Raw genomic sequence first — 17,288 nt, forward strand, 5'->3', positions numbered from 1 at the left:
ACTATCATATAATCGACTAAGCATTAGCTTATAATGCAGTGATTAAATCATCAATGGTATTTTGTTCCGTGATATATTTGTGGATTAATGAAATATTGCTATGATATTTTTGTGTTCTAGAACCCTTGGACGCCTACTTAAGCAGTGCTTTCGGAAGGTGTCCGAACTGACCCGTGAGTGCTGTGGCTATCTCAGTACCAATGATATCTTTAAGAAAGTCACCACTAATTTTACGACGATACTAGACGTATTGGCAAATCAGGCAGAGCCGCCTTTTATTCATATCGATCCCGAGCTATTGGGCTCAGCCCGAGCCCTCGAGCGGCTTAAGTTCCTCGTGTTGGAGGTGCAGGAGCACTTTGAGACCTTCCTCGACAAGCGGGAACACGCCCTCGAGCATATGGACGCACTGCGTTCGGCAACGAAACTTGAAGCAATCGGTGAAGAAATGAGTGAGGAGCTGATGGATGAAACCAAACTGGACCTGTGCCGCGCTTTGTATAAGTTGCATTTCCAAACTCTACTGCTCGTTGACAGCTATAATAAGACCCTTTCGCATCTCGCCGGTAGTATCAACCATACACAGATTGTGGACCTCTCCGAAGAGGTATCTGCGGTCAAGGCGGAGATTTTACGTGCATGCGAGGACACTGAATCGGACCGGATGTCACCTCCCGTTCCTATTGAACTGCACTTGCTATCACAGCCCGAGGCGGAGAACGTTCTTATAGAACTTGTTATGCAGCACAAGTGGAACAAAGTGACGAAGCATCTACACACGTACCGCCAGTTGTTCCCATCACTTCAGCTGGGCTCTAGCGAAGATGATGACATGGACGTCGTCCTTAAAATCTATTGTCGACAGCTGTGCGAACATCGTTCTGGCTACTTCGTTGTGACCCGTCCGGATCACGACATGACCGAGGTGTGCCACAAGTTACGTGACCTCAACCTCCAGTTGTCGTCAACACTGCATCAGCTTGAAACATCTGCAAACGAAATGCCGGCTGGTAACACCACTTCGTCGCCCATACAAACGACGCCACTCCGAAGTTCAGCACAGCGGCCTTCATCGTAGAGTTTATGACAAACCAGTGAAGTCTATCAGTCAGCTCTTTCGATAAATAACTAGTGGCCATCAATTACTAATCACCGAACACGTGGCGAATACTGATCTAGTTGTCAATCCTTCTATATGCCTCTTACGGTCTCGGTCGAGAACTGTGTGAGAGCTGACGGTTTTACCCTGCCTTCAAGCATCGCAGTGCCTCCTTAATGCACTAGCACATTTGGGCTGAACCAAACTATCAGACTTCAGTAAAGGCAAACAATAGACACTACACACTAGCAATTCTAGTTAAAAAAACAACTAGATAACATTGATATAACACTAACAACACACATGTTCAAACAGGCCTATATACCTACAAATTGAGTTATATATATTATATATATAACATTTGATTCTGTAACTTGCCCGGATTACATCCTGTACTGTGCAGAAAGGAAGGGAAAAATATGTAGAGCTTGTAGTAGTAATACAGAGACGATAACAGATAAACAGAGATAGAAAGAAAAGAGGTTATTTAGAAAGAAGTGATTATTGAAACTATGATTGTCCCTCGTTACAGCTATACGATTATTTTTATTATTATTTGTAAGCTAATATGCTACTATTTATTGGATTTTAGATGAACTGTACATAGATAATACGATGCTGTGTTCACCCGCATACGAGATGATGGTCAAAGTAATGGTGGGGCCTGTGTAAAAGCAGTTCTTGTGGTCGGTATCAACTTCGTTGCAGGCAATGCCCACAGAGGTCCATTGGTGATCCATAAAGAGGTAGTCTAACGCCTTCCGTCTCTTGTAATAGTTCCCGGCTGTCCTTTCCCTCTGCCGTTTCTTCCCTGTAGAAAACAGGGAAAGTTGTGATAATTTTGGTTCCTCTAATTGGGTCGTCTTGCTGTGAATGAGACTCGTTCGTCTCTTCCGACCGTAGCGACGATGACGGTTGTCGACTGTGAATCTGTTCAACATGACAATCTCTTACACCTTTTTGTGCAGTGTTGTAGAGTGTAGAAGATGGCGTCGATAGCTCTGTAGCATGCAACCCGAACCACCGAAGATAAAAATACCCCGGGCCGGAACGACATAGCTTTGTGTACACTTTCTTTTTTTATTTTTCTTGTTATAATGGTGATGATCATGCCGATAATAATAATAATAATCATAGTAATAACAGGAATAATGATATTAAAGAGAGCGGGTGAGTAAAGAAATGAGATGACGATGATAATAACAAAATAACCGCCACATAGCTGTCGTTACTACCGTGCGTGAATAAATAAAAAAAGTGTGGAAGTTAGTCAATTAACGTGTCTCTTTTTATTTATGTTTAGCTGAAACATATTTATTTATCAACAACTCGAGAATGCTTATACAGCTCTACACAAAAAGCTGAAAATGGTGAAGTATATACAATTCTATATTTTTATACATTTTTAACGAAGTATACAATTTTTCTTCGCGAAAGTTTTCAACTCTTGGCCTCAACGCCTGGCACAGATAATTGTTTTTTTTTCAAGTTTTAATGCAATTGCTTCAGTTACTACAGCATTGCAAAATAATTTCGTTGTAAAATGGTTTGTGTTCTACTTACTTAAACTCACGTAAACTTTAGTCCGTTTTCTGAAACCCTCTTTCTGATCCTAATGGTTCTTTTCTCAATATGTCTAATAAGCAAGTCCGATTGATGCTCCCGCCCTAATTTCTCACAACGTTGTTTTTGGCTTTGCTTTTTTACAATATATTTAAGAGCTAGCGAGAGGTACGTGAGCACATATGTGTGCCGCATAGTAGCCATTAAATCATGGAGACGTCTAGCACCCTCTCGTAACTCACAGTCTATAACAAATCAAAGGTACTGACGAGGAGTAGCAGTCGCAACTTTTATAATCGCGTTATTCACTTGATGGACCTGGGGCGTTAAGGTGCGGGTGTCATTGGCACAAGAACCATACCCTGAGATGTCATTGTGGCAATAAATTGCTGAACAGGTACCGCCGAACTAGACTGAACGGATACGCTGGCGCTGGCGTCGGCATGAGCTGGCTCTTGAGGTATGCCGCTAGATGCTACAGGAATAATGATCGAACTACTAAGCCGTGTTGAGCCGCTGGCACTCATCGGATTTTGTAAGACCTGTCCTGCTGGGGCTACGATGATGTTGTTGCTAGATGCAGGAATTGCCTGAATTCGGATGGTCCCACCAGGCGAAGTAATGGAGCCTGACTGCGGGACCTTTTGGAGCGCGAAAACATCGATTTGGGATTACAATTATTAGGCTTAATTTGAATCGGTACCTCCTTGAAAGCCAAATTATTATTTAGCTCTGGGGAATTTCTAAAATTCATACCAAGGTTATGAGGCTTCGATTTGTTTTCCCGACATGACGTTATACTTGAGCAATGCCTGTTCTTCGCACGCACAGCGGCCGACTACGATGGGATGTCAAAACGACTAAACTTGCAGTATTACACGACTAGATGCTAATAAAGCGAGTTTTATACATTAATCATCTATAGAGTTTAGTACAAGGTCATCATACTCACCACTACAAGTACCGCCTAGAATAGCATTTATTTCTCTGATTCTTACCTCATGGGAACACCTGTGCGATTGAATTGTTTGAAGCTGCGTCGTTTGAGGCATGGTGACTGCAATAGGGCGCTGCAAAGGAATAGCGGTCCCTGTTACCTGTGGTATCGCTGAGATCGATTCAGCAGTGACAGTCGCGCTCATTGGAACCTGGACACGCACTAAAGGTCGATACGGAGCAGACATCGAGTTCCCTTCGACAAACGTCGACTGAAGTCTCCGGGGACGTGCCATATTGACGATCACCGGAGTTTCTTGAGGAGGTGTAGAAGTAACCACAGAAGCCTAATGTAATTAATAATAGAATGAATCAGAAATAAGCTTAAGGTGTTAATCAACTACCGCCAGGACCATTTGAAGGACGCAAGAAGTAAACTTCTATCGCTTGGAATAATCAGTATATTTTTGTTAGATTTACTGCGAGATATAGGTAGGCTTAAGTGCGAACAGGTCAGACGGCGCACCTGCTCCTTGAGATCACTCCGAGAAAGAGAGATCACTCCTTGGATTAAATAGGTAAAGTATAATAACGATTCACGCAGGAAATAAATCGGTTTTTTGAATGAATCTGGGTCTTCATTTTTAATGGTTCCGCTGTATGCACTTGGGTCAAATTAAAGCGGAGGTTGCAACTTGATTTGTTGTCAGCATATTTGGCTCAGGAAAACATCGACAGGTCTTAGCTTTGCTATAGAACTTTCAGTCCATACCTCAACAACCATCTATTGTATCAGTTACTATATTGAAAGCCCTATTATGAACGCATACATTTCGCATGCACCGTGTTAATTTGTACAACAAAGTGTTGGCTAGAAAGTTGTATGTACCTTATGTTGCGCGGCGGTAGGCAACGCCTCATTTGGTTTAAGGCACTTGTCAGCGTCGAGACTCGTGATTGGTAGCGTTGCAACATGGGATATTTTCGATTGAGTACGCCACCTTGAGCGAGTTGAAGGTGATAGCTGCATTTCCTCCTGAAATCGGACAAAGCAGTGGTCCACATTACATTTATCGATTCAAATTTTGGAAAACGCTCAGTAAGTAACCTAAAGACACACAGGCACCGCTAGTCAATTGTTTTGCCTTAAACCTAAACTGAACACACGTACATATTTAATTTATCATTCGAAGAGGATAGCTGATCTAATTTCAAATGCTTCTATCTAATGAAGAAGTTGTAAGCAACAATATCCCTTTTTTTTTCTCTTTCGACGAAAAAAGAGAAAATATTTTGGTTATTTTCTGACGTAAAAAGCTTCGCGTATAAGTGGCTTAAGTGTCAACGTTGGTTTCACTCTATAACGCATTAGGAACCTGCATCGACAGAGAAGATTTGATAAAGGATATGCTTGAAAATTTTTATGAGTTCACAAAATTATAGAAAACGCGAATTTTTCATAGAACTTACCCGTGGTTGAGACAACATAATGGTGTCAAAACTTATATAGATCGTACCATAGGATTTATTAATAAACTAAAGGGAAAACATTTAACAAATACTTCTGACTACGGTAGATTACCATTGTACTCATTAATATAGTGCAGTTACAATGTTTTATTATTATATTAATTACAGTAATATATCACCTGATTATTCTAAAACGAAATACCTAGTTCTGAGCAGAAGAATGTGCTGACCATGCTCGCAGTTAAGTACACAAGAGTAGTGTCATTCACTTAGTATGTCAATTCTTTCGTGGTCAAATTTTCATAGTAATAATAAAAGATGAAATAAGATGGACACTATTAGCTCTTGACGACAGTCTGAACAGATCCCTGACATTTTCGTATCAATACATTCTTTAAATGGAGAAAAGAGTACTTTACAGATATTTTTCTCAAAGATATTACATGGATATATACAAGGACAAACGGGGTGTGCTGTTTCCATATTAACTAAACACTGAAAATGCATTGATTTGTTGGTTGAACGCTTGTCTAGTCAGTGATTTAACCTTCCTAACCTAGATTATTATAACAAAAGTACTTTCTTATGATTATAAGCCATTTCATTGTACGTGCTATCATTAAAAATATATGTACCGTACAAATGTAAGATAGCACAGGATTAGTCGTTGCAACAACCCCAAACAATTTCTTTGATGCAGCTCTTCGGTCTTGTGGTACGGGCCGTAATGGGCATAACCAATCTGCGCAAATGACAACTTCTCCACACTTTACAATGGCTAAGTATCCGAGGTAGTGAAAAAAAACTGTGAAGCAATTCACCTCTAACATCTTTAAGATGCATTGAATGCGGATAAAAAATACATTTATGACTATTAATTTCATCGATCGCTGGACAATTATAGGTTTGATGCATCTCAAAGATGGTAACGATAAGAGGGAAGAAGGGTGCCAGAGTGTGATGATCTAAGACGATCCATTACTTTTGATTTGATGCTCGCAAGGAAATTTTCAACTATCGAAAATATTATATTGAAATCAGATGTCACCTGAAGAGATATTTTACCTATTTCTTTACTTTTATTACTTTACCTTTTTTATTTGTTCGTTTGCTAAGGTACCGAGATAAAGAAGATTTTTGAGAAGATGTTTTTGAACTCTGAAAACGTAAGACACTGTAAGATTAGCTTCTTCAAGAAATAATACCACATAATAACTGTTTTACCCTCTAAAAGGGACCATTTTAACACTGGCCTGAATAAATTCATCATTTATTAACTGAAATGAAAAGATTGGTGGAACAAGCCGCTTTGCTATCGAAGTGATTTTTTGCCCAGATCCGTTCAAACAAATGTCACTGAGTTGTGTAAAACTCACACATGACAATCGGCGACCCGACCCTTATTTTGAAGATCCGTGATGTGATGTATTAGATAGTGGTTCTCATCCAACATCTGAAATAAAAAACGCATCTAAAATAATTCTGATATCAACTGAATCTGTTGCTAGGGCGTTGTACTTTCGAAATTCAGATTACCATGTTTCAGACTTTGTACAGATACACAGCTACCCCGTTGGTGCGTTTTTTATGCAGATATGCTGCTTTCTCCAATACAATATGCTGAATTATAGGTTTTTTTTTTTAATACAGTGATTTTGGAAGATACCAGAGATTTGAAAGGGTCTTTGAACTACATGAAGTATGCATCTCGAAACTGTCGTCTCGTAACGTCTACTGACCTTCATGAGTTCCGATCTGGGTTGAGGTTGAAGGCTCATCCTAGTTCTGATGGATGCACAGCTGCTGAAAATATTTAATTTCGGAACTTAGCACTTCACACTATTGGATTCAGCATATGAATATAATTTATTTGTACACAACATAAATGCTACTATGGGCAACCCCAATGTCGTCACGTTATGTTGGCAACAATCATCATGGAAGAATTAGATCATCATTAAGAGAATGATTGTTTCTCTAGCCGAACTTTCAATTTACTATAAGCACGCATGGGACAGGCGGAATAAAAGGTCCTATTTAGCGGATGTCATTTTGGCGGCCCATATATCAGAACATTCCGCGATTTATTTCCTTTTCAGCAGCGATGTTAACAAAGTACACCCGGTAATTATTCAGTTGATTTTTAGTTCGCAGAATTATTTTCATCCAAAACATGTTAATGCCGTTATTTCACCGTTTATTGCGTCTTATTTATTTAAGTTTGTTCGACTTCAAAGTAGAACTATGGTGTTAGCTCTTAAACGACGGAATTACCCTTCAAAATGGCAGCCACCATATGCTCAAGATGTTCGATCGCTGGAGTTTACTCTCCGATTTGACAAAAACTATATATATGTATTGTTATGAATCTAGCGAGCTAGTGTTTTTTTTTGCTGAAATAACGCTTATTGGTCATTTCTTCAGGATTATACCTGCATATTCAAAAACGGTGAATAAGAATACAAAGGGACTTCCTCGGAAAGATCTGTGCTACATAACAATTGGTTTTCCGGACATTGTTTGCGTTCGTGTTTAATTTTTCGACTGAAAAATTCGTTAGTAGTTCGTTCTATCCAGTGAGTTCTGCAATCAGACATTGAGATTAAATACGATCCTCTCGCAGTTGAAAAGCCACTACTTCCTCTTTTAGTGAATTTTTTTATAATCGTCACCCAAATGGCTACGTTACGAGTGCTGGAATTGTACAGTGGAATTGGTGGAATACACTTTGCGCTCGCAAAGGCGTTTTCCACCAATGGCCCTCTCGCAGATTATATTAATTTCGAGGTCGTCACTGCTGTGGACATTAATACGGTGGCTAATGCTGTTTACCAGGAGAATTTCAAAACGAAAGTTCTCAATCGTCAAATACAGGTACGCTAAAAACTTCTGCTGGATTGATGTGTAGCGTAGTTGAGGCTTCCACCTTGACTCTAAATACGCTTAACTAGAACATGCTGAAGCTTCGGAACAATGAGCCATAGATAGAAGTCGAGTTCAGTCTTTCGTATTTGAGTTCATCTATCAATACTTATACGTTGATATTTTATTATGATACAGTTGTTGATTCTATATTTCACCTATTGCTTCCCTATATATGGAGCGCTAAGGTTAGGCTCGATTTCAGATAGATAAAAATTCAACAGTGAGGAACAGTAGTAGAGCTAAATGTAATTTCTAATCATCTCTAATCAGCAAATACGTGCGTTTATTACGCAGTCACTTTCAGCAAAGGAACTGTCTGGCAGCCTTTCGAGTTGCCTCCTGACAATGAGTCCTCCATGTCAACCTTTCAGTCGGCAAGGAAAACAGCTAGGGGGGGACGATCCTCGAACATCTTCGTTCCTTCACCTTTTGGATATTTTCCCACAGCTTAGTGAACACAAACCCAAGTCAGTATTACTAGCCAATATTGTTTCTCACTTAAAAATCTATGCTAGCGCAGGATCTGAAACAAGTCTTCTTGTATGTACACGCAGTGGGCAGTTCGCATTTTACTGTGATACAAGAAGCTAGTACACATTTTTTTCCAGTAGAATTTTTTTCAACTCAGTTTGGTGATATAATACTATTTAATAATTGCTGGCCGTTTTACAATAATCGTGGCATATTGAATAAGGTTACGGTATGATGTGTTTTCGATGACGATACTTGATCGATCGTCACGTCAGTTCGCTACTGTATGTAGACTCATTCATTGACGATGCGTGCAGCTTCGGTTCCTTTGCTAACTCTCATTGGCGGTCGCTGCTTGTAATGTGTGTGCCTTCCTGTTAGTTACTATGACTGAAATCATACTGCGTACTATAAAGGGTTCTGCGAAAGTTGACATCAAGTATCTATAGAGATTTGCATACAATCTTGCTTTACAATGATTCACCGCTAAAAGTTGGGAAAAATCATATTTCAACCACGGTTTCAATCACAATGGCATAATGGATTTTATGCTAAATGATGCTATTTCCTATATAGATTTGTTTTTCTGGAGAACGTAAAAGGTTTTGAAGGCAGTCCTGTATGCGACGCATTTTTGAACTGTCTCGAACGATGTGGCTTTGTTTACCTGCAGTGCCTCTTATCACCGAACCAATTCAACGTACCTAATTCACGTTTGAGGTAAGCCGTTCATGTTCGATCTCAATCTATATAAAGTCTCCACCAGCAATACGTATTACAAACAATAAATAATTAGCTAATCCGTGGAGCATAGATGATGCACAGGTTGATAAATTTACTATAACTTGGGTGGCTGAAGTGAAGCACTAGACGTGACACTCTGGGCTTTGACTCCAATGTAGATTCAATTATTAATAGTATTTCGGTAATATCACCGTATCGCACAGTTAAATTTAGTCAGTATATTTGAAATTATTCCAAATTGTAACCTTAATAATATATTATGTAATAGTGTATGTAATAATAATATGTAATAGTGGCTTAATGTAATAGTGGCTTTACCTTTTTTAACAGATATTACTGTATGGCAATTGATAAGTCTCGATGCAATAATCCACTATTCGGCACGGAACGCAGCAGAATTATCGAAGATTCGTCGGTTTTAGGCTTAGGTGAAGATCTCACAGTGACTATCGCTGACTATCTGGACGAAGTTGCTCAGGAAAGTGAGCAACTGGTACTCGACGTAGCTACGCTCGCCAAGAACGCCATGGTACGCTGCTCTCTTATATCGTATAATATCACACGGGTACATAACTGGATAAACGCAGGCAGATAACAGAGCTTTATATGGCTTGCATGCAATGCATAACGTTGTCAACCGGAACAGTACTATAGAAATTGATGTATTCTGAGGCTTATAACCTGCGTGAGTTCTTCGTCGCTTGGGTTACACACAAATCGGAACTGTTATCAATAAATTCATTTTCAAACTATAATTATTAAGCTTATAAACAGAAAACAAGTATAAACAAGATGAACTATTTTATCTTGTTTATTGTGGCATAGCTTTCATACAAAAAAGTTTATCCTGTATGAACTAGCTTCCATTTATTTAGACATACGATCCTTCACTATACAGGTTGTGCTAAAACTTCATGTATAAATGATCACTTTCAAGGTGCTAGACATCGTTGATAAGTCTGCTCACACCTCGTGTTGCTTCACGAAAAATTATGGTCGCTACATGAAAGGTACCGGTTCGGTGTTGGCAAACTGTACCCGGGATGAAATTGAGGCGGCCTATTCTGCTCCAGATCATCAGAGAACCGCTCGCATTCATGGTGAGTTTACAGTTCGTGTCATTGTGATGAGTAACAGACCACTTCTTGTTATTTCTAAGCTAAGTGAATTTTCCAGTTCAAGCAGGTTTGCAACCAAAGCCCACGATATTAATTTTTTAATTATGAACCTAAATGGCTCGCTAGTGATCGTTTCTATTTGCTTTGTTCCAGCATTGGGTCTCCGGCTGTTCAGCCCGCGAGAGGTGGCATCTCTAATGTGTTTTCCGCCTTCGTTCCGTTTCCCACCTGGAACAAGCCTCAAAGAATCGTACCAGCTCCTTGGAAACAGTGTCAATGTGCACGTAATATCTGTGCTATTAAGCTTTATGCTAGGCTCTGTAAAAATTTCAAGTTCTAATAGAAAATAATTGCCGAACCTGTCTGTGATAGAATGCAGTGTCTGCATTTTGGCCTATGTGTTTTGCCTTCTGTGGCTTCTAGTTTACCAACTTGAGTGCTATACTCAGTCGGTTAAAACTGTGGACAATATATCCGTCAGGTGATAATATAAAATTCTCGATGTAAATAGATTCATTCAACTTGTCAGCTATAATAGATACCTTCCATAACTTCAGCGGATAGCCCTCGTAATGAATTAACGGAAGTACGCCAGTTCTAGGGTATGAGACAAAAATACATTCTTCATCTCGATCTCTACATCGCGCTGTATTTAGTTGTATAAATGTTAGGGTTTTTCAATGGGAAATAACAAAAATAGTCAAATGAAACGAAAAAAGTGAAAAAGCAGACTACTACGTTTAGAATTGGCAGATAGCATGGCTAAGGCGGTAAGACATTCTGTCGGATTTGACGAAAGCACACCATATCGGTCCTGTTCTAATCTAATCGGGACTGTACGATCGCCATTTCCAAACTGGCATTCGGTGCCTTCCCTTTCCAAAAAAGTAGCATTATCGTAGAGGTTCTATTCGTAAGGTTGGCCAAAAAGACAATTGACCGTTTCATTGTCGATGATTTTTTCTGACTATAAAGTAAAACCATTATATAGCGTACTAAAGAGTAAATAACAGGTTTTCGAATGTCACTTAAAATACGTTTAAAACACCTGTAAAGGTCAGAAGCATCATTTGACTCTTACTAGGTCAAATTGCGCTTTACTAAGGAGCGGCATCCATCAGAGTATTTAATTTTATTAGCCAACTAATGTAATTAATCTAATATTTCTAGTACTATATATGTATATGAATTAATTCGTGTCGGATATTATGCATACTACCTGTGTTAATTATCTTCCAATAGAAACGCAACACTTACAGGGTATCCAAAAAACTGAATCATTTCGAGACTGACTTTGGAGATAAAGAGAAATCCTTAGATTAATCCTTGTCTGTTGCTAATTAAATTATATACTGCTTATAGGACTAATCGTAGTGACGACGACTCATGAGGATTGATTTCAAATGCAAACCTCGTTTTGGCATTTTCTTTCCGGCGACTCATCTACATGCTTGAATAATTATATATATATATATATATATATGTATATACACTTTATTGTATCATATAATCATGTAAATGAGTCGTCGGAAAGAAAATGCCAAAGCGAGGTTTGCATTTGAAATCAATCTCCATAAGTCGTCGTCACTACGATTAGTCCTATAAGCAGTATATAATTTAATTAGCGACAGACAACGATTAATTTAAGGATTCCTTTAATCTCCAAAATCAGTCTCGAAATGATACAATGTAGGTATATATATATATATTTAAATAAAAATAGCAATAGTTAAATCGTGCTCCTTGTATCTCTATCATGTCAACTATTTCGCAGCCCTTCTGCGGGCGATTATTTCTATATAAAGCATTATGTTAACGTGTTTCAAAGTTAAAAAGCACCAGTCATGCAAACTGCTTTTTTCTATAACGTAATACAAACAGAGAAAAATTTAAATTTGCGTTATTCGGACAGTTCTGAAAGGCACGTGCATGACGGACATCAATACCTAAGACTCATCCTATCATAGAGGGCCTAAGGTCACTACTCATCGCATTCAAAATACGTTATCTGTAAACGTGTACAAAAGCATAAATTGACAAACTTTTGGCAAGCAAAAAATTGACAAAAAATAAGACAGTCTTATCTCGAAAATATAAATTGTGTAGGCTAGAAAATCGCAGACAGAAAATTATCTGTGCTTTATCAATCAAAAACGTCCTTTATTCTTCTTGGTAAAAGACTACTACAATGAATGCAAATTTCCATAACCGAATTGTTTGCGTAAGTATGCAAACGGTTTAGAAGAAACGGTAACGACGATACGCATGCAGAAGTGATTTGATATTACCCGTTAGCCTTATCGGCGAGTGTAGAATCTCGCTTAAGTTTAGCCAATGCGGCAAGGCGGGTGTCCCTCCACTTCCTCCAGTAAGGCAAATCCTTTAACGGCATCTTATCAGTGAGTAACTTGTCGACCTTATTGATCGTTTCTTGGCAGTAGGTAGGGGTGCCCTGTAGTTATGTAAAAAATACGTCAGAGGTAAAGCTATATATGTACGGGAAGTGCACGGCCTCCGTTAGATATGTGCGATTTATTTTTTTAGAATATAAGATTGTAATTCGGTAAAGGTTTTCGTCATGTATATATAATTAAGGGAGGAGTCGTCTGTTATTAATGCTGGAACATGATGTATGCAAAACAGACTTATTCTCTGCCAAGTTCTAGTGTTCATGTGTCATTAATGCACATTATACCCAACTTACAAAGCTCGCACTAAACTGCATCTGGCACAACGAAAATCGGCACGAAATCGTATTTCGAAAGTGGTAGCCGTATGTCGCCTTCGTTGTTACCAGTAAAACTTCTGAATCAATCCTTCATTCCTTCAATATGTTTAAAAGCTATCCTTCGACCTTATCAATCTGATAACCTCAAAACGATCGAGATAGAGCAGTTAACCAAGAACAATGCCAGTATCAACGAAATCCACAAATCGATACTCTTTACCTTCGATTATAAATTTTTCAACGACAGCAATGCCAGCGACAACGATATTAGTAATGTCAAAATCCCCTTTTGGCTCCTTTCACCCCCTTGGTAACACTCGTTTTTACTATCCATTGTCCGCGAGTTACCTATTCTTCCGTAGTTCCCGTAGGCGCCGCCTGATAAAAACCTGCTGTGGTATTTCGACTTCACCATAAAGTCGAAATTGAAGATTGATTACGTGTAAGCTAGACACTATGAAAACAGATTATGAGAACCATCTCTATCGAAAACTGATTTCCCTCTTGTTTGATTTCGCATGATTAATGCACCCTTGTCCAAGAGTCTCAAAGCTGTTGCAAAATGCACTCTTAAAATAACAATGTTATCTCTAGACAGATACCTTAAACGTGTTCGACACACGAATAATACCCTGGGCGTACTTCTGGAAATATTCCTGCGTCCCTGTAACCACCAAAAAATCGGCAGGAATAGTAAGTTTAAGAAAAGCACACTGCTCGAGTTAAAGAACACCGTAAAGATAAAACGTTTGCTTAAAAAGTTTTGGTCAAAGTTTAGTTTGAAGATGTGTTTTTACCCTCAGCGTTAAGGTGGGCCGTTTCGAGAGGACCTAGGAAGGCGTATCGCATTCCGAGACCGTCACTCATAACAGAGTCAACGTCGCGTACCGAAAGAACCCCATCTTCTACCAGGTTCCAGCATTCGTTCAGGATAGCGTATTGCACTCGGTTAAGTACGAATCCAGCAATTTCCTTGTTCAGTACAACCGGGCTCTGCCCTATCCGCTCTTGAATAGCTCTCGCGGCAGCTGTTACCTGCAGAATATATCCAACAATAATACACAATATTGACTATACCTATATTGTTACTATCATTGTTAATATGGACTCCATGCGTAGAAATATCTACGTATTAAATTTTGAAATTTTGCTTCGTGTGTGGCTTCATAAATGGTAGCTAATATTTTTTAAGCGTACTTGAGTCCTACAACAAATAGCGAATAGCTGATTAATGTCATAATCATCGACTACTCAAAAAAGCGGCGGGATATAGACAATTACTGAACTCAAGCAAACAAATATTATATTTTTTGACGTAGTTGTTCTTTAGTATCTATCATTCCGTACGGAATAACATTATAAATACTCGGATATGTCAACTGTCCACAATATAATATTGTGGACAGTTGACATATCCGAATATTTCAAAATTCATGAAATTTCTTGTCTGTATACTATACGGGCACAGCACAAGGTGGCAAATAGAGAAGCGATATTAGATCATACTTGATACCAGTTTCGTGTATCGTGATCGAACAATGAAACGACGAACAGACAAAAAAAAAGTTCTGTTACCTTTATTCCCCCTATCTAGTGAAAATTGGAACCCTGCACTCTATATTGTACGCAAACACATTCGTTGCAGACGGTGGCACAAAGTTTCGTGCTCGATAAAACAAGCAAAGTTAACGGCAGATAAGAAGTAAAAGAAACGCATGGAGAACACACACGGCGTTTTCTTTTTTCTTTCAGCTGAACAGTTGGCCTACCTTCAGCGTGGTGCATCATGCCCTCAGGTAGATTTACTTACCTACCTTTTTTCACTTTTTTTTTACCTACCGACATTTACTTAAGTTGATATTTTACTATGTAACATTGAGATATTCAGAAACGAACGGAGCTTTCATAAATGTCCCAGTCACCCAATAAAAATAAAGCGTTATTAGCGTGATATACTGCCAAAATGATTCAACTCGAGTATATCGTGTCATGAAAACCCCCAAACATATCGATCAATTGACTGAATCGTTTATGCAGTACTTGCAGAGACATCTATGCCTATTACATATACTAATTCTATGAGTCGTTTCTATGCCTTAGCGTTGGTCCAGGGTGCTGGGACGATTTCAACAAGTGGAACATAGTACGGCGGGTTGACCGGATGCGCCACTAGGCATTGACTACGGTGAACGAGATTTTCAGTGAAGCTCGATGCAGGGAAACAGCTAGTTGAGGAGGCCAAAACTGAAATCGAATAAAGAAGATATCAAAACAAACGTAGTGAATAGGATAACTACGCCCTTGCATAAAAGTGACCATCGAACAAATCAGCCGCTTCACTTTAACGTTAATGTTTTAATGAGAATGAAAGGTAAAGCAAATACAACGCAATGGGCTATGTTTATATATAATAATGTAAGCTAGAGTATCAGTTAGCTATTTAATAGAAAGCACTTACTCGTCTTATTGTCGACAAGACCATCAAATTCCTTGAAGATCATTTTTTTAAGTTCGACATCTTCGAAGACGCATTCCTGGACGTAAACAGCATCTTTAAGAGCCTCTTCAAGGGTAGCTACGCCCTTTATTAGACCGGCCTGCTCTGAAGCCTTAAGCGTACCTCTGTAAAAAAAAGCAATGGTTTTAAACCGTTTCAAGTAAAGGCAGCCGCCCTTCCATCTTGACCTAATGAGACCAAACTATCTTGACTTGCACGCTTGTAATGTTCAACGCAGGTCACTTGGATGTTATTAGTTCAGATGACTGGCAATGCAACGTTCCTTTCGGACAAATTTGGCTTTTTACTGCATCAGAACAACGAACTTCTCACACGTGCAAAAGAGGATGCTATATTGATAATTATACCTGAGCATGCCCATCTCTTGAAGAGTCTCGAGCTGTTGGCGAATGTCCTGCAACGCTTCAGGAATGCGACTCTGATCTACGTCGAAGATTGCTACGTGATAGCCGGCGCCAGCGAACAGCATGGCCCATGATCGACCAATCAGGCCGCTGAAAGAAAAAATCAGTGATTGGGGATTATCATGAATACTATGGCTTTTTTGCTTTTTTTTTTGTTTTTTTTGTTTTGTTTGCTTGGATGATGTAACAAGTATCTAGCTGTCAAACACACACAAGCCATTTACGTATCCATTGCAAAATTAGAACATTCGTAACAAAGCGTTTCATTATGAATATAAACCGTTGATATTAAATACATTCTATAAATGGGACACAATATTTATCGGCATTCTATTGCTTATATTTATTGACTTCATTGTAGAGAACTATATCTGCAATGTCTCTCTGTGTATAGGATTGTTGTGGGAGTGACTGATTGCTATGGGCTCCAGACCCAGTGTGCAAATCTCAGCAGTTGGTTGAGAAAACTTCGTAATCATCAACGATCGAGGTTTCACTCTACACGAAAGCGTGAAGTCTTATGAAAATCCCAAATTTTGCCAGATATTGCTTGCTGACACAATTACCTCGTACATGTATTCCTTTTACCGATTAGTTTTTTCGAAAAGCTCAGTCAAGAATTGCGCTGTCTATGTAATTTGGAAGAAGGTACTGCAATGATACCAAAACTCGTGAGCAAAGTTCTTGATGGAATATCTACCAGGCGAGGGGAACATATAAGGACGGCTGCCATTTTACAGCCTTAAATAGGACATACCTGTTCAAAACTTACAGCTTGTCTGTGCCACGAATTGAAAAGACACTCAACGACGGTTTTTGGTAATTATATGTGACAACAAATTAAAAATTCACATATTGGAAGTAAACGATACTTCCGTTTTTTTAGTTTTCACCAATTCCAGTACTAGTAACGCTTTACCTGCACGTAGCACAAGAATTTGTACCTAAGGGCGGGTCATTCCTTTAAGTGATGCAACGACTTCGAAGTTTTTTCTCATAAGAAAAATGTTCAAAATTACATTAGTCCTACATGATTTTCGCCAGACTAGACACCTCACGTACCTGCCAATGATTCCAACCTTTTCCGAAGCCATCTTGCAGTGACCTTTAAATGCTACTTATTAAGCGTGAAGAAAGCTAGGAATTCTTGTAACCACCGGCACTTAGAAGTAGCACAAGTACCGCCTGATGCCTCTTCTTCAAATGCGGAAATTACGCCCGCAGAGTAATCGCGTTGCATATACGTTTGCCTTGTCGGGTGACGCTGGCGTCGACACAACGATGATAGCAATTACCCGCATAGGCGCTTAAG

At 39.1% G+C, this 17,288-nt stretch overlaps 4 protein-coding genes across 6 annotated transcripts in view; 2 read left to right on the forward strand and 2 right to left on the reverse strand.

Moving 5' to 3' along the window:
• Window positions 1-2,377, forward strand: part of fry (microtubule binding protein furry) — a 50,387-nt gene extending 48,010 nt beyond the window's left edge. Inside the window, exon 7 of the mRNA XM_022852448.2 lies at window positions 121-2,377. Coding sequence (XP_022708183.2) covers window positions 121-1,078 — 958 coding nt within the window. The 3' untranslated portion in view covers window positions 1,079-2,377. The remainder of the gene's footprint in view (window positions 1-120) is intronic.
• Window positions 2,366-9,643, reverse strand: LOC111271570 (uncharacterized). 2 transcript variants are annotated; one of them, XM_022852459.2, is made up of 7 exons: window positions 9,527-9,643; window positions 6,808-6,868; window positions 6,445-6,521; window positions 6,160-6,226; window positions 4,488-4,634; window positions 3,661-3,945; window positions 2,366-3,303 (listed from the first exon to the last, which is right to left on the reverse strand). In XM_022852459.2, exons 2-7 carry the CDS (start codon window positions 6,844-6,846, stop codon window positions 2,989-2,991), a joined length of 930 nt encoding a protein of 309 aa, XP_022708194.1. In that variant the 5' UTR covers window positions 6,847-6,868; window positions 9,527-9,643; the 3' UTR covers window positions 2,366-2,988. The 2 variants fall into 2 exon arrangements, with proteins under 2 accessions (XP_022708194.1, XP_022708195.1); XM_022852460.2 differs by having other exon boundaries at window positions 6,808-6,871; window positions 9,527-9,639.
• Window positions 7,392-12,065, forward strand: Mt2 (tRNA (cytosine(38)-C(5))-methyltransferase). Of its 2 annotated transcripts, XM_022852457.2 has the most exons (6): window positions 7,392-7,942; window positions 8,288-8,460; window positions 9,041-9,184; window positions 9,539-9,737; window positions 10,146-10,308; window positions 10,480-12,065. In XM_022852457.2, the coding sequence occupies exons 1-6, from the start codon at window positions 7,745-7,747 to the stop codon at window positions 10,674-10,676; spliced, it is 1,074 nt and encodes a 357-aa protein (XP_022708192.1). In that variant the 5' UTR covers window positions 7,392-7,744; the 3' UTR covers window positions 10,677-12,065. The 2 variants fall into 2 exon arrangements, with proteins under 2 accessions (XP_022708192.1, XP_022708191.1); XM_022852456.2 differs by having other exon boundaries at window positions 7,640-7,942; window positions 10,146-12,065.
• On the reverse strand, window positions 10,417-17,210 carry Had1 (beta Hydroxy acid dehydrogenase 1). Its single transcript, XM_022852458.2, has 8 exons — window positions 17,039-17,210; window positions 15,920-16,066; window positions 15,513-15,676; window positions 15,150-15,298; window positions 13,852-14,089; window positions 13,657-13,718; window positions 12,615-12,778; window positions 10,417-10,554 (listed from the first exon to the last, which is right to left on the reverse strand). Exons 1-8 carry the CDS (start codon window positions 17,068-17,070, stop codon window positions 10,521-10,523), a joined length of 990 nt encoding a protein of 329 aa, XP_022708193.1. The 5' UTR covers window positions 17,071-17,210; the 3' UTR covers window positions 10,417-10,520.
• Between the last annotated feature and the right edge of the window lie 78 nt (window positions 17,211-17,288).

The sequence above is a fragment of the Varroa jacobsoni genome, unplaced genomic scaffold (genome assembly GCF_002532875.2).
Source record: "Varroa jacobsoni isolate VJ856 unplaced genomic scaffold, vjacob_1.0 contig00763, whole genome shotgun sequence".
Lineage (NCBI taxonomy): Eukaryota > Metazoa > Arthropoda > Arachnida > Mesostigmata > Varroidae > Varroa > Varroa jacobsoni.

What these genes read in the sequence shown, in the direction of transcription:
- Had1 (XM_022852458.2), bottom strand. Translation starts at nt 17,070, where the DNA reads ATGGCTTCGGAAAAGGTTGGAATCATTGGCAG. An exon ending in CAAGAGATGGGCATGCTCAG is followed by an intron (nt 15,677 to 15,919) that starts GTATAATTATCA and finishes TTTTTTTTACAG; the next exon opens with AGGTACGCTTAAGGCTTCAG. An exon ending in CTCGCCGATAAGGCTAACGG is followed by an intron (nt 10,555 to 12,614) that starts GTAATATCAAAT and finishes GGCTTGTTCCAG; the next exon opens with GTGGGAAACGGAACGAAGGC.
- LOC111271570 (XM_022852459.2), bottom strand. Translation starts at nt 6,846, where the DNA reads ATGAGCCTTCAACCTCAACCCAGATCGGAACTCATGAAG. An exon ending in CCAGATCGGAACTCATGAAG is followed by an intron (nt 6,522 to 6,807) that starts GTCAGTAGACGT and finishes TTTTTATTTCAG; the next exon opens with ATGTTGGATGAGAACCACTA. An exon ending in CGGGTCGCCGATTGTCATGT is followed by an intron (nt 6,227 to 6,444) that starts GTGAGTTTTACA and finishes TTACGTTTTCAG; the next exon opens with AGTTCAAAAACATCTTCTCA.
- Mt2 (XM_022852456.2), top strand. Translation starts at nt 7,745, where the DNA reads ATGGCTACGTTACGAGTGCTGGAATTGTACAGTGGAATTGGTGGAATA. An exon ending in CTTAGTGAACACAAACCCAA is followed by an intron (nt 8,461 to 9,040) that starts GTCAGTATTACT and finishes TTTCCTATATAG; the next exon opens with ATTTGTTTTTCTGGAGAACG. An exon ending in CGCTCGCCAAGAACGCCATG is followed by an intron (nt 9,738 to 10,145) that starts GTACGCTGCTCT and finishes ATCACTTTCAAG; the next exon opens with GTGCTAGACATCGTTGATAA.